The sequence below is a fragment of the Blennius ocellaris genome (genome assembly GCF_963422515.1).
Source record: "Blennius ocellaris genome assembly, chromosome: 22".
In the NCBI taxonomy this organism is placed as follows: domain Eukaryota; kingdom Metazoa; phylum Chordata; class Actinopteri; order Blenniiformes; family Blenniidae; genus Blennius; species Blennius ocellaris.
This window is the reverse complement of record NC_137671.1, coordinates 15,766,494-15,780,031: the sequence shown is the minus strand read 5'-3', so window position 1 is coordinate 15,780,031 and position 13,538 is coordinate 15,766,494. Positions and strand designations below refer to the sequence as shown.

The following is a 13,538-nucleotide window of genomic DNA, read 5'->3' as shown; positions in this document are numbered from 1 at the left end:
GAGTGATTCAAAGGCATACACTCCAGCCCCCACCCTCACCCCCCCCCCCCCCCCCCCCCACCATCCCCCCGGACCTCAACACACGTACTCTACATTTTTCTGCACAGTCTGACACCCCACCCCCACCCCCTTTCTTTTTAATTCCCCCTTAATGCTCACACACGCTGAGGCGCGTGCAACAACACATGGCGAGTTAAAGGCTGTCAGCCTGCCTGTCAGACAAGGTTGTTTTAGATTTTCCACTAAATTGAACTCTTTCATTAGCGGCTGACAGATGTCTAAATGGCCGGTGTCTCCCCTCCTTTTTTTCCCCCCCTCCCACTGAGAAGGAGCCTCAGGGGCTGCTGTTCCCGTCTGAAGCCTGGGAAGGCAGGGAAAGATGGAAGGATGAATGGAATGGGTGAGAACCAATCTAGGACGTGTCCTCTGGAGCGCCCTCCAGCTCGCAGGACTTTGCTCTTTTCATCCTTTCCTTCTCTCCCCCTCTCCCCTCTGTACCTCTCTGCCCTCGCTCGCTTCCTCTCTCTGTCTCTTTTGTCCTGTTGAACCTCTCCCTCCATCATTACTCCCTCTCTGTCTCCTTTCTCTTTGTGAAAACGGATGAAAAGCCCTTTGATTCGCAGTTTCTCTCAAGGATATTTCATTCTGACAGTAAGACAGAGGGGAGGGGGGAGGGAGAGAGAGAGAGGGAGAGAGAAAGAGGAAGGTTGATTAGGGTGGCGATGGGGTGGGGGGTGGTGGGGGCGTGCGAGGGGGCATCAGACGTGATCAGTCGAGTCCCGTCCTCCATGTGGGCGGATCAGAGCGTTTGTCGAGCGCCAAGCTTGATAAGGAGCGTGGGGCTCATTAAAAGCTAGCGTCGCACCGAGACCACACACACACACACACACACACACACACACACACACACACAGGTCCCCGCTTCCCTTACCTTTATGCGGCTGAGATAATTAGTGACGCTCCGTTGGCAGAACACAGGCACGGGGTTGGTGTGTGTTCGCACAAGCAAAGGCACATCAAAGGAGCCTCATCAAAGCGAGTATGATCTGGAGCAAGGTTAAAGGTTTAAAAGCAGCAATTTATAATCTGAAGGCATAAGTCATCTAATCGGTCATTTATTATTTCGAGTTGGTGGACAGAGCCGCTGATCGAGGCGCAGACTTGAAGTGATAATGTGTATTATCATTTTCAATGATGTGAGAAATCATATGCTTTCATGCAGAAGCCCCCTCGGTCGTAAGACTCTCGACTGCTCCGCTCGTTTGAAGGGAGCACTCACGCTCGCTTTAAGTTGATGGAGGACTGTGGTTTGCATTCCAAAGTGTCCTGTACAGCTTTTTCTTTTCTTTTTTTCTTTTTTTTTACTCATAATTCTAAATTATCTGCTTATTAAGTGTTTTGAGTGTTGAAGCAGTGGCCCGTTAGCTTAAACTTTGTCTTGAGGAAGAGAATAAACTGAGTTATCGCGTTCAACAAAAAGAGCAGAAATAAGGTTGTTCGTTACTTTGATGAATCGGCTTTCTATGACCTTACAACACCTTGATATTCCCATTCATCATTTATCCTGCTAAACAAATCTTCATAAGGCCCACATTGGAGAACTGGAATATTTCAATTCAATGGTGTTGTGCAAGAATATTCTGCGGAATTCTAGAATGTGCACAACTTCCCACATATTCTGGAACTCATAGATTCCAGAGATCTCACCTCGTCAACATATTCTAGGTCTTGTTTACACGTGAGAACTTCCCGGGATGTTCCAAGAGCAACTTTTGTTGCTTTATTTCAGAGCTTCTGTCATTTCTATGCAAACAGACATCATTCCCAAAACGTTGCCATGTAAACACAAAACTTTTCTGAAACAAAAACACAAAACTGATGCGTTTTTACTTGAAACATGGAAAAGGGTCCCTAATGTTTCTGCTTGAGCCCAATGCCCTTTTTCTTATAGCTGTCAGGATTATTAGGCGAGTTCAGGATTAAAAGATGCTCCACCAGTAAACAGGAGTTCAGGAAAATGTAACAGAGCATCTGCTTTGGACTATGTCAGTGCTACAGCTTTAGAAAGGCAGCAGCTCTCCTAGTTGTTCAACCTCTGATAGAAGCACCGTTCCCAACAAATCTTGGCGATGTTGCCACAATGCGTAGCTGTTAAAAGCACAGTGTTGTTTTCTTTCCCTGCTGTGCAGATTAGTTCCAAAATATTCTCCACAAACGTATTCGGTTGATGCCATTTCTCTGTCCTTATTTTAGTTCCTTGGTCTCCAAACAGCAATAAGACCTCCTGACTGTGATCAAAATCAATCCATCATTGCAGTCATGCAAGCAAGCTGTGTGAAAGACCAGCATCAGATACATTTATCAGCAATTACCTGTGTGTTTGAAGTATGCGCTTTCATTAGAGCATCTGATAGCCGAGCAGCGAGGGGAGGAATGCCTCACGTCTACGGCCTGTCAGTTGATGTGTGCTGTTTGTTCAGGTGCAAGCCCATTACACATATCGCTGCTCCATCACAATTGCTCTTCACTCAACACTTAAGAAGACAAGCGGTCAGCAAGAGGAAAGAAAACAAAAATTGTTGAAGTAACTCACACCGAGTGAGGCATCAGCCGCTTTACTCCTCGGCCCCTTCAAAAGATTCGCGATGCCATCGCGGGGGTCTCGTAAAACGTCCCAACTACCCAAGCACCTGAGTTTGAGCCGGTGTTCAGCCCCTAAACAGCGGATATGTAGCGGTGTCGGATATTGAATTTATCCTGTTGTAAGCTGTGTGTCATCAAACATTCATGTGTTATAGCCTGGAGGACATTATGCAACAAGCTGAAAGGTTAGATCTCGGACAAGTGGTTTGTAAAGAGGCTGAAAGGAGACGGATAACCAGGGTGAAGCTATTAGAGCCCCAACAGCACTTTGAATATGCATTTCTGTGTTTCGTCTTTGTGGCTTCCGAAAGGTTGAAGAATACTCTGCTTGTTTGGGCCAAAATAGTTGTTAGATAGAAGTTTTTTCACTCAGTTTTGATGGTCATTGTTTGTAAATTCTCCAGACTCCTCTTCTCGAATCAGTTTGATAGATTTGATGTGTTGAAGCCTGGTCTTTCAGGTCTTTGTAAAGACTGCACTGCTCTGAGGAGGACGATTGTACTGGATAGACTGAAACTAAATACACTTGTCATTTCATTGGTTAAGTCTTAGATTGTCTTTTAGGGGAAGGCCCAGACAGCAGTGGCGGTTGATGGTTAAGGCTGGATAAAGGCTAAGAAGAGGTGAAGATTGAGGTTTTAGTTCATCTGAAGCTTCAGGTTAAAGGTTAAGCTGGTAACGGGTCAGGCGGCGCACAACGCATCCCTCTGTTCTGAAAAGTAATGTCTTGATGATGACACTGCCAGGAGTTCTGGTCTTCTTTCATGTCGTAACACAGCTTTGTCTATTCATCTGCCATATTGGGTGGGTTAAAAGTCGGAGCGATGTTTAGAATGTTTGATATGCATTTGATCCATCCTGGAGACTCGGAGCAGGAAGACGGGGGAGGAAACCAGAACTCCCTGTAAAGACATTGTGTGTGTGTGTGTGTGTGTGTGTGTGGTGTGTGTGTGTGTGTGTGTGTGTGTGTGTGTGTGTCTGTCCTCATCTTGAAATCTTGCCCAGCTTCTCACAGAACATTTAAGTCCTGAAAAACAACAGTGGTTCATTCATTGTAAAACACACACACACACACACACACACACACACACACACACACACACACACACACACACACACACACACACACACACACACACACACACACACACACACGCACACACACACACACACACACACAACCATTCCCATAGCAGTGTCATTACAGAGGCTCATTATCGAAATCAATTCAATTAAAGGCTGTAATTGCTGTTGAGAAACCCAAATGCTATCGCAAACAGAGCTGAAGGAAGGCAAACCTCATCGATGTGCTGACCCTCAGAGAGTGTGTGTGTGTGTGTGTGTGTGTGTGTGTGTGTGTGTACCGTTATTTAACGAAAGAAATATTAATCGCTTGTTTCAAATTAACTTCCCTCACCCGGCTTTTCTCTCCAAGTTGGTTGCAGCGTTTAAGCATATTGATTTGTTGGGGGAGGGAGGAAGGGAGGGGTGCCTGTAAATGCGGGCTAACTATGTTAAACACTTAGAGTAGTTAGTGTGGAGGAGCGACGCAGCATAGCTAATACCAAATCCCTCAATCATTCAGCTCACGCACGCACGCGCACACACGCACGCGCCGGGTTAATTGTTTACCGAGCTAAATGAAGTGGGGATAATGTAGGCTAACTGTGCGCTCGGCGGTGCGAAGACGAGGGATATCATAAAGGACAATTTGATTTATAGTGGTTTGCTCGCTGAAGGGAGAGCACTCGCGGTAGCAACGTGCGTCAAGTGTGTTCTGGAGGAGAGAGAAACTCACCTAAAGACGACTTTCTCTGTATTTTATCCCCATTCAGGACGTTACATCACGGGAGTGTTTCTACCAAGTTTTAAAGCTGAGTCAGGAGTACATTAAAACAGGTCCTGTACTGACAAGATTTGATTGAAAGGATTCTGTTGCAACTTAAAGGTGTCGAATACAGCTGGAAAACATTGAAAACTGAGTTGTAGACAATTTGTAATGTAATGTGTTCTCCACTTTTATTCACATTGATTAGTATTATTTTAATATCCAATGCTGTTCATCCCCCCACTCATTTTCTATACGTACTTCATTCAGTGAGGACTGGAGCCAATCACAGCGAACATGATGCAAAAGGCTCATTATACCAAAACCCACCAGTCAGTCCATCCCAGATCCACATATTCACTCAGTTTGGACACATATTCCATTAGAGAGTGTTATTAGAGTTCTCGAGAACAAGAACAAAGTTAATTGTGACTGGGACATTGCGTTTGTCATGAAGAAGATGAGAGAAAATGGACAAATTACTGATCAGACCGTCGTGGAACACTTAAGAACAAATCGAGTTTTGCCCAGACGACGTGTCGAGGACAAGAACTCTGAAGCAGAGCTGCAAGGAATGAATTAGTTTTGCCCCTTTTCCAAAAAGTTAGATTGTCTGAGTGGATCAGAAAGATATACCCGTCATATGGAGCCTTACCTCATACTACTGCACTAAGAATGAACTCCACTGCTTCCAATACACAACATTTTCGAGTGCAAAGTCAAGATGGTTGGTTCAGTATGGAGCCAAAGCAGACATCAAGTTGTGTACTTTATGTATAAATACCACAGCTGAATGCACATCGGCATCACGTATCTCATAACAACATAAGACCATGCAGATTTTGTGTTACAGTGGTAAAGCCTTTTTTTTATGTGGCGTTTGCATGTTTCTTGTGTGATTGTGTGGTTTGTCCAGGTTTTGTGCCCAGAAGGTAGAGGTTTACACAATACTGACTTCAAAATGTATAAAAAAGAAACAGTCTTGGTTCAGTAAAAAGCCGATGTGGAGAAGTCACGATACACTTCAGCAATTCACTTCAAAATACCAGGTGTCAGCAAGAGAAAAGTGTGAGTGAAGCGTCTGGCGTCTTGTCGGTGATGATCACTGTCTGGAGGTCATACGTGTGCTGCCACACCTTCACGCCGGTGTGTGTGTGTGTGTGTGTGTGTGTGTGTGTGTGTGTGTGTGTGTGTGTGTGTGTGTGTGTGTGTGTGTGTGTGTGTGTGTGTGTGTGTGTGTGTGTGTGTGTGTGTGTGTGTGTGTGTGTGTGTGTGTGTGGTCAGTCATATGGTCTCGGTCACTGATATTGGATTCCGACTGTGAGGGCCATCTGTCTGACTTTGACCCAGCAGCTCACCGTCACACCTTCAGAGAGGAGGAGTGTCTGGCTATCTTCTGCACCTGTGTGTGTGTGTGTGTGTGTGTGTGTGTGTGTGTGTGTGTGTGTGTGTGTGTGTGTGTGTGTGTGTGTGTGTGTGTGTGTGTGTGTGTGTGTGTGTGTGTGTGTGTGTGTGTGTGTGTGTGTGTGTGTGTGTGTGAGAGAGAGAGAGAGAGAGAGAGAGAGAGAGAGTACAGTGCCTTACGCTATGTGCACTCCACACATTTTGGCATACACACTCTGGTCATGTGACCTTACTGTTGCTTTGAAGGTGCCAACTGCTGGCAAAGGACACACACTCACACACACACACACGGGCACTGTACATTCCGACGCATTTAAACACACAAACACAATGTACATACACACACACACACTGTACAAACAGACACGTACACACACATACACACACACACCCATAGAAACACACTCCTCTCCTCACACACACTTTCTATTCCGAGCTTGAGCCTGGAGTTTGCCCTGTGACTCCAATGCAAGCTGACCTCTGACCTTTTGAGATCCGGGGCGCTCTGGGAAGAAGCGAGCAGGCGACAGTGGGGATAAGGTTAACTCTGGAGAGGCTGTTAACATTTCGGGAGTGTCGCGTTGCAGTAAGAGGGACTATTTAACTGCCAGCCCGGAGGAAGGAGACAAAGCTGCAGAGAATGCGGGAGTGCTTTTCGGGATTACCCGAATGTGGTGAGGATATAAAGATAAAAACGCTGAAAGGAAAAGAGGAGAGATGGAGGTGAGGAGGGGGGTGGTGGGTGACATTTCATCAGCTCGTTCGACAGATAGACACCTCACTTCAGCCAGGAAGCAGGAGGTGATTAGAGACACGGCCCTATAACTGGGAGGTTGTAAAAATCCATCCTGGCTGCCTGCTGCACTCTGATCCCGCTGGTGTAACGTGGACCTGATGGTTTCACTCAAACCTCTTTCCTTTTTTTTTTTCCTTTTTCCTCTCTGACATAAATATCTTGTGGTGATTGGATATGCTTCTTTTGCAGGAGCACGGCTTCCACGTGTCATTTATCCCATGCAGTGAATTCGGGTGTTAGATTACATCAGTCATAGGTAATTAGCATTAATTCATAACAGCGAGTCTGGTGGGGACTCTTCCGTGCCAAGACAAGGTTTGTGAGTGGAAATCGATCCGTAACACGACTGCACAACCAACACCATTGACTAATGTGCTGCAGGACTCATTATTGAATGTCAAGGCTTCAAACCAGTCCCTGAGATTTACTCCTTTCTTATTCATACAGTCATTTTTAATGTGTGTGTGATGTTTGAGTAGCGTTAGCGAGTAGGTCACAGTCACGCACAAATTTGGCTCCAAAAACCTCTCAAAAGTTACAGCAGCAGTTACAAGTTACCAGTTATCCTAAGACTTGGAAGAGGATAGACATAACATCATATAGTATTCGTATGACATAGAATAATACATCATTGACATCTGGAGTCCAGTCAGCATGGCCGCCATCTTGGGTGAGGACACACTTCTCAGCACCTCACCTCAATCTCCACATGGTGTTTAGGATGAAACTAAGATTTGAATGTACAAAAACATCATGAATCATAACGTCATGTCTGCTGTTTGTAATAAACTAAACTGCATGAAAATCGTTTGATAATTCAGGGGTTTTTATTATTATATTTGTGCGACGTGGGTACTTATCCAATATGGCGGACCTGGTCACTCATCAGGTGGCAGTCAATGAGGCATTCGAGGAGTTTAGTTCAAGTTCTTGGTTCATCTTCTCCAATGGAAAATAAGCTGAGAACCGTACTTTTTGAGTTTTAAAAAATTACATTGTTGAATCTTTGAGGAAAACTATGAAATGAAGACAGCCTTCCCTGTTCTGACTGCACAAATATTCATGGGTGAAGGTATTTTCTCATCAAATCGCAACGTTTCTACAGCTTTTTCTCCTCTCGTATGATTTTCGTTTTAACACAGAACAAACAGCCTCCCACCAGTGGGTTCGACATTGCAGCGTTTGCTTGTCCAGTTTATCTCCGTGTAATCATTATATAGCTTTAACGAAGCGCAGGAGCAAGCCGATGCTTTCAGTCAGCGAGGGACTGGATGAGTTTTAACAACCTTAAAGCTCCTTCAGGGAAAACCAAAGGAGAAAAAGTATATTTTAGGGGGCAAATTTGATTAAGTTAATTAATGCTAAAGTTGATTAAGTTCAGAGATTCTCCACCATCCACCATCAGGTTTAGATTTATAACTTCTGTGAACGATGAAGGCTGGAACTTAATGAGATTCCTGAAGGGATATGAAAGGATTCATACTCGATAAGTGGATTTGATATTGGACTCACACTTGATAATCCTGGCTCTAGACTTGAACGAGCTAGAAATCACTGCACAGATTCCGCTGTCAGAAGAGGTTCAGGCAAATTTGAAGAAATTAGAAGACACAAATATTAACTGCAACACACTTCCTCTTCCCAGCAACTTGAACAGTGGCACTCGTTCAGTTTGATTGGTGGCTTTTGGCCCGCACGTTAACGTGTAAATGAAATGTTAATCGTTTTTTCGAAGGTGTGCGTTTAACATGTGTTTTTCCAGCACGACTCAGTCAAACTGTTGATAAAAGGGGCCGATTCAAGTGCTCCAAACATGATTAAAAACAAATGGTGACACTTTACTTCAAGTGGCACCGCGGATGCATCACGAGCAGATAATAAACCTCTCGGAGCGCCGGCAAACTTCCTGCCTTGTAACAATCAAACGTCGGGAAGTTACGTTCAATTTAAACTTTGCGTCACTGAGCGTTTACGCTTAATTTCTTTTTCCTTCTTTTGTAAATCTTGTCAAGATTAATTACGATTTGAATTATTTTTGAAAAATACTTGAGATAAAGATTTAGCAAAGGCTCAGTTCTGAGCTGGAGGAGAGGTTTGAAGAACAGGAGGGAGAATGTATTAAGCCGCTGTGGAGCTGGGAACTCCCAATTCTGAGTTTGGTGCTTTTGCATCATAATAAGTCAGTCTCACGGAATCAATTTTATTGGACTTGAATTCTACATGCTGCGGTTTTATTGTACCTGGCGTTCACCAAAACCCTTGCCTTGTTGACTCCACGCTGTATTGAGTTGTTAATTCTGATTCTACGAGCTCGATTAAATCCCACTCAATGGGAAATATCTAATTTGACCACAGGTTTACATGACAATGGTGCTGAGAGCCACTGAAAATGCTACTTTTTGAAAACAACTCCTCCGAAAATGCTCTGACTCAGTCGACATGTCAACGGGGAAAAAGATTCTGTTCATGGGCCGGTGCAATCTTTCCCACTTCCCTATTACCCCACATTCTTGGCGTACCTCCTAACAGCCAATTTTTAAAAAATAGATTTTAAAGTTCTGTTCACTTGGGTCAACCGACTGCTAATTCTGACTTTTAAACCTGTACAAGTAGAAAGGAGCTGGTCGTAAAACTTGTCACCATGTTAATATATATCGCCCAAGTCACAAAGTGTCACAAAATGACTAGAAAAACAATCATATCTTAGTACAAGTACTTGTATTTATTGCAAATCATATTAATATTGCGAGACTTGCATATTGTTAAAAGTCTGTAAATTGTCTTTTGTCTGAATTGTCCTACTGCATATCAAATATTCACCTGATATTGTGCTGTTTGAGAGAAATCGTGAATGTGTTTAATTGTGATAACTTGGTCAGAGCAGTTCTTTGTGGGACGCTCCCGTTCCTTCCAAAAGAAGCCCAAAGAGGGAAACATCTGTGATCCAGCTTCAGGGTCATGGATGAATAACCTGTGTGAAAGTTGCAGAACTCGTAGTGCACTAAAGACACTACCTACTCACTGTTAGTCAGGTGGACTTAATGTTGTGGCTCTTTTGCCGCGTCAGAACTTTCCCACCGCCCACCATTACTCCTGTCTGCACCGCAGTCTAGTGTAGGATGCAGCAGGTAAACAGGAAGTAGACACACGGAGCTAAATGCCAGCACAGCGTCGTGTTGCCTGCACACATGGCTTTTGTCTTCTGTCTGCTTTCTTTCTTTCTTTCTCCCCCTTATTTTTATTTTTTTTTTTAATGGTTACGAGCACAGCGAGGACTTAGTAGTTTTGCCGGGCTCCCGCTGAGCGCATAATGAATGGCAGGCTGCGGCTGCGGGGCCTGGCAGGCAGGGAAGAAAACAGCACTGTGGAATTGTGGGATAGCGGAGGAGAGTCTTGCCTTTGTGGGTCTCGACGGGAGCTCGCCCAGATCAAACGTCTCGACATCGCGGCCGCCCGCCGGGCATCTCTGGCGTAGACGGACCCGAGGAGGAGACCAAGAGCCAGACGCACTTCCTGTACCTGTGCCACTGTGTGTGTGTGTGTGTGTGTGTGTGTGTACGTGGCAGCTTGTTGGCAGGGTTGATGGCAGCACGCTGGATGCTGTCGAGCCTTTTGTGGGGTTTTTTTTTTGTTGTTTTTTGTTTTTTTGCCTGAAGAGGACAGACTTTGAAATGGATTAACAAAAAGTGACTTGATGTGACTTCCAGGTTTCGCTTTGACACGACTTTCCTCTTTTTGATGTCGCTTCGACGTTCACTGCAACACACACACACACACACACCCCTCATCTGTCCATAGCGATGCTGTATTGAGACTCCATTTGAAGCGTTCCCCAATATTCCCATCCATCTAATATCAGTGACCTGCTCTTCTTTTCTTGGTCGTGTGTTTTTGTATCATTCTGATTTTGTTTCATCCATTTCCTTCATCCCCTGTCTTTGTTTCATCTCCGGTTTTAGATTTTCTATTGTCTTTATTTCTTGACCCTTTGACTTATTCAATGATTCCAAACCCATGGAACAAAGTGATATATTTTCCATCAGCCAATATTATGATTTATTTGAATAATACCTAATATGTTTCACATTCAGTCTTAAAATCAGGCTCCTTTGTCAGTTTTTGTGCTCTTTATAAATGCACAGCTGATTGAGTTGATGATTCGCAGACCTTTGACATAAATATCTTTTTTTTTTTGTTGTCCTGATGTAAAATCATCTTTCCAGTCAACACATCTTGTGACACATCAGTCTAAACCTTGTTTCATTGACAGAGCCACTCAAAATACGACGGTTTTGTTTGCTCTTTTCTCATCTAAAATCAACAAATACTTTCCGTCAGGTTAATGAACCAGACATTTTTTGACAGGAAAAGTGTTGACTTTGAAATAGTTTGAGTTTTCAGGTTACATTTCGCTTCATTCATTCATTCATTCATTTATTGACCCTGGCCTTGTTTCATTTTTCTCCACTATCTATTGCCCCCTTCAGGCAGGTGTGTGAACACATCAGTGGCCTCGGTGTGTGTGTGTGTGTGTGTGTGTGTGTGTGTGTGTGTGTGTGTGTGTGTGTGTGTGTGTGTGTGTGTGTGTGTGTGTGTGTGTGTGTGTGTGTGTGTGTGTGTGTGTGTGTGTGTGTGTGTGTGTGTGTGTGTGCGCTCGTGCGTGCGTGTGAGAACAAATGGGACAGGTCTGCTTGAGGAAGAAGTAAAAAAAAAAAAGAGGCAAGTGATGATAAGAACGAGAGCAAGAGGGAGAGAGTTGGGATAAAGGTGTGTGATAGAATTGGAAGATCAAAGCCTTCTGTCACAGCGTGACTGAGCCCAGGGGCGTTATGGGTAAGACGGGGCACATGCACACACACACACACACACACACACAGGCACATATTTTACACACACTTGTACAGACACAGACACACTCAGCGGCGGCTGGTATTTGACTCTGAGTGTGATTGATACCAGGCTAGATTTGGAGAATCACTGTCATTCGTCTCTCCGCAGATCAAACAGCCACATAATCTCCCATAAAGGAAAGAGAGATGGAGGGAATAAAAAAAGGGACAGAGGAGGAGAGATTGAAGGAGTGCGGGAGGGGGAGAGGCGACAAAAACCTTCTCATGTGTGAAGCGTTTTCCTGTTTTCTATAAAACAAGACCCACAATTTTAAAAACACATCCATCATTCAGCTCCATTAAGCTGCATCGCGGAGATACCCAATATCTAAAAAGATACATCCTCACACACACACACACACACACACACACACACACACACACACACACACACACACACACACACACACACACACACACACACACACACACACGTGTGTGACTCCAATTTACACTACCCAGAGTTGTACCTCCCGTTAGGATCAAGAGATCCGGAGGAGAAATCCGTCCTCAAGTGAGCCGGTCACAAACCTACAGACCTCCTCATCTTCCTCCTCCTCTTCCTCAATGAGAGGAAGATAAGCAGGGCTGCGCCTCCTGAACTGGGACGAACTCTTCCGATTTCAGAACGAATGCAAGCAGGACTGAGCTCATCAAAGTGCATCAAATGTTGATGAGTCTAACCAGATGTTTAGTTTTTTTTTAAATGGTGTCTGAATGCAAAATCGGAACAAATAATGACCTGGATTGGAGGACCGAGCCACATGAAAACTGCCTCTTCAACCCGGGGTGTCAAACATAAGGCTGTGGGCCAAAACTGGCCTGAAAACGACTCCCAAGGGGGACATTTTTCGAAAACAATATGCCTGCATCTCTGTGTAAACCCTGATGGTGCAGGTTTGACTTCCACAGCATTTCAGCTCCTCTCTGCAGGGATTACACAGATTAATGAAGGCAAAATACCTCCTTTTCTACTTTGCTTCTTCTCCGCGTTCGATCTTTGAAGCGTCTCTGTTTGCATGTGCAGACGCCGAGCTGTGTGCGAACAAATGAGTTTGAACTTCAAAAATGTCCCGATGTCAGCACTGGGTTTTACTTCATGATTACTTTCAAATGTGTTCAATTTATGTCCTGATTAACATTGACAAACAGGTTGATTGCTAACGATGCCGTCGTCAGCCTACGAGATGCAGATGAGTCCTCGTTTACGCCACTTTTCAAGTGAAAACAGGCAACTTTTGTTGCATTTTGTGTGTTTGTTAACCAAAAACAACGATGCTCGGAGCCACTAAAAATTTACATTTTTGAAAACGCCTCCCAAAGTGGAACTTTTTGAAAATGCTCCATCTCTGTCGAAACGAGGAAATAATGCAACTTTCCTGAATCGCTGCCACTGTGCATGCGCACCACGTCCGTAGTAAATAGTTGTGCACATGCTCAGTGGACTTGGTGCTTTTATAGTTGACACCAAACAGCGCCACCTTGTGGCCTGGCATGTTAACTATATTGTTTTCTTGCTAACGGACATTACCTTCAAAATGTGTCAACGTTCAACTTTTCTTAAACGAAAACACAAAAACGAAGTGGTGTAAACGGTGCCTAAAACATTGACAGTTCCATTTCTTTTTGGGCAGTTCAGTAACGCATTGGAGTTGTTTTTCTTTCTCTGCTTATTCTTTTTTCTGTATTTTGTACGTGAGCTGTGGCGACTGTGTTCGCGACGCAGTGAGATTCAACCATCTTGTTGTCCTTCTCTCTCCGTCTCTCCAGATGCATCACCCCATCCAGATGAAACCTGCAGACAGTGAGAAATCTAATGGTGAGTGGCATCCCGCTTCACGACACCACACGCATCAATATCACACACAGACACACACACACACACACACACACACACACACACACACACGTGTGCATTCGTGGCCCTTTTTTAAATTTGCCTGGTAATGGCTCTCTTGCTCTCTCTCTCTCTCTCTAT

At 44.4% G+C, this 13,538-nt stretch overlaps 1 protein-coding gene across 8 annotated transcripts in view; it reads left to right on the top strand.

Moving 5' to 3' along the window:
• celf2 (cugbp, Elav-like family member 2) overlaps positions 1 to 13,538 on the top strand; it is a 237,182-nt gene that overhangs the window by 169,463 nt on the left and 54,181 nt on the right. For all 8 annotated transcript variants that reach the window (XR_013937105.1, XM_080518093.1, XM_080518091.1 and 5 more), the window contains one exon: positions 13,331 to 13,379. Coding sequence is in view for 7 of the 8 variants with exons in the window: in XM_080518093.1 (XP_080374219.1) it covers positions 13,331 to 13,379 (49 nt within the window). In the remaining variant the exon portion in view is untranslated. The remainder of the gene's footprint in view (positions 1 to 13,330; positions 13,380 to 13,538) is intronic.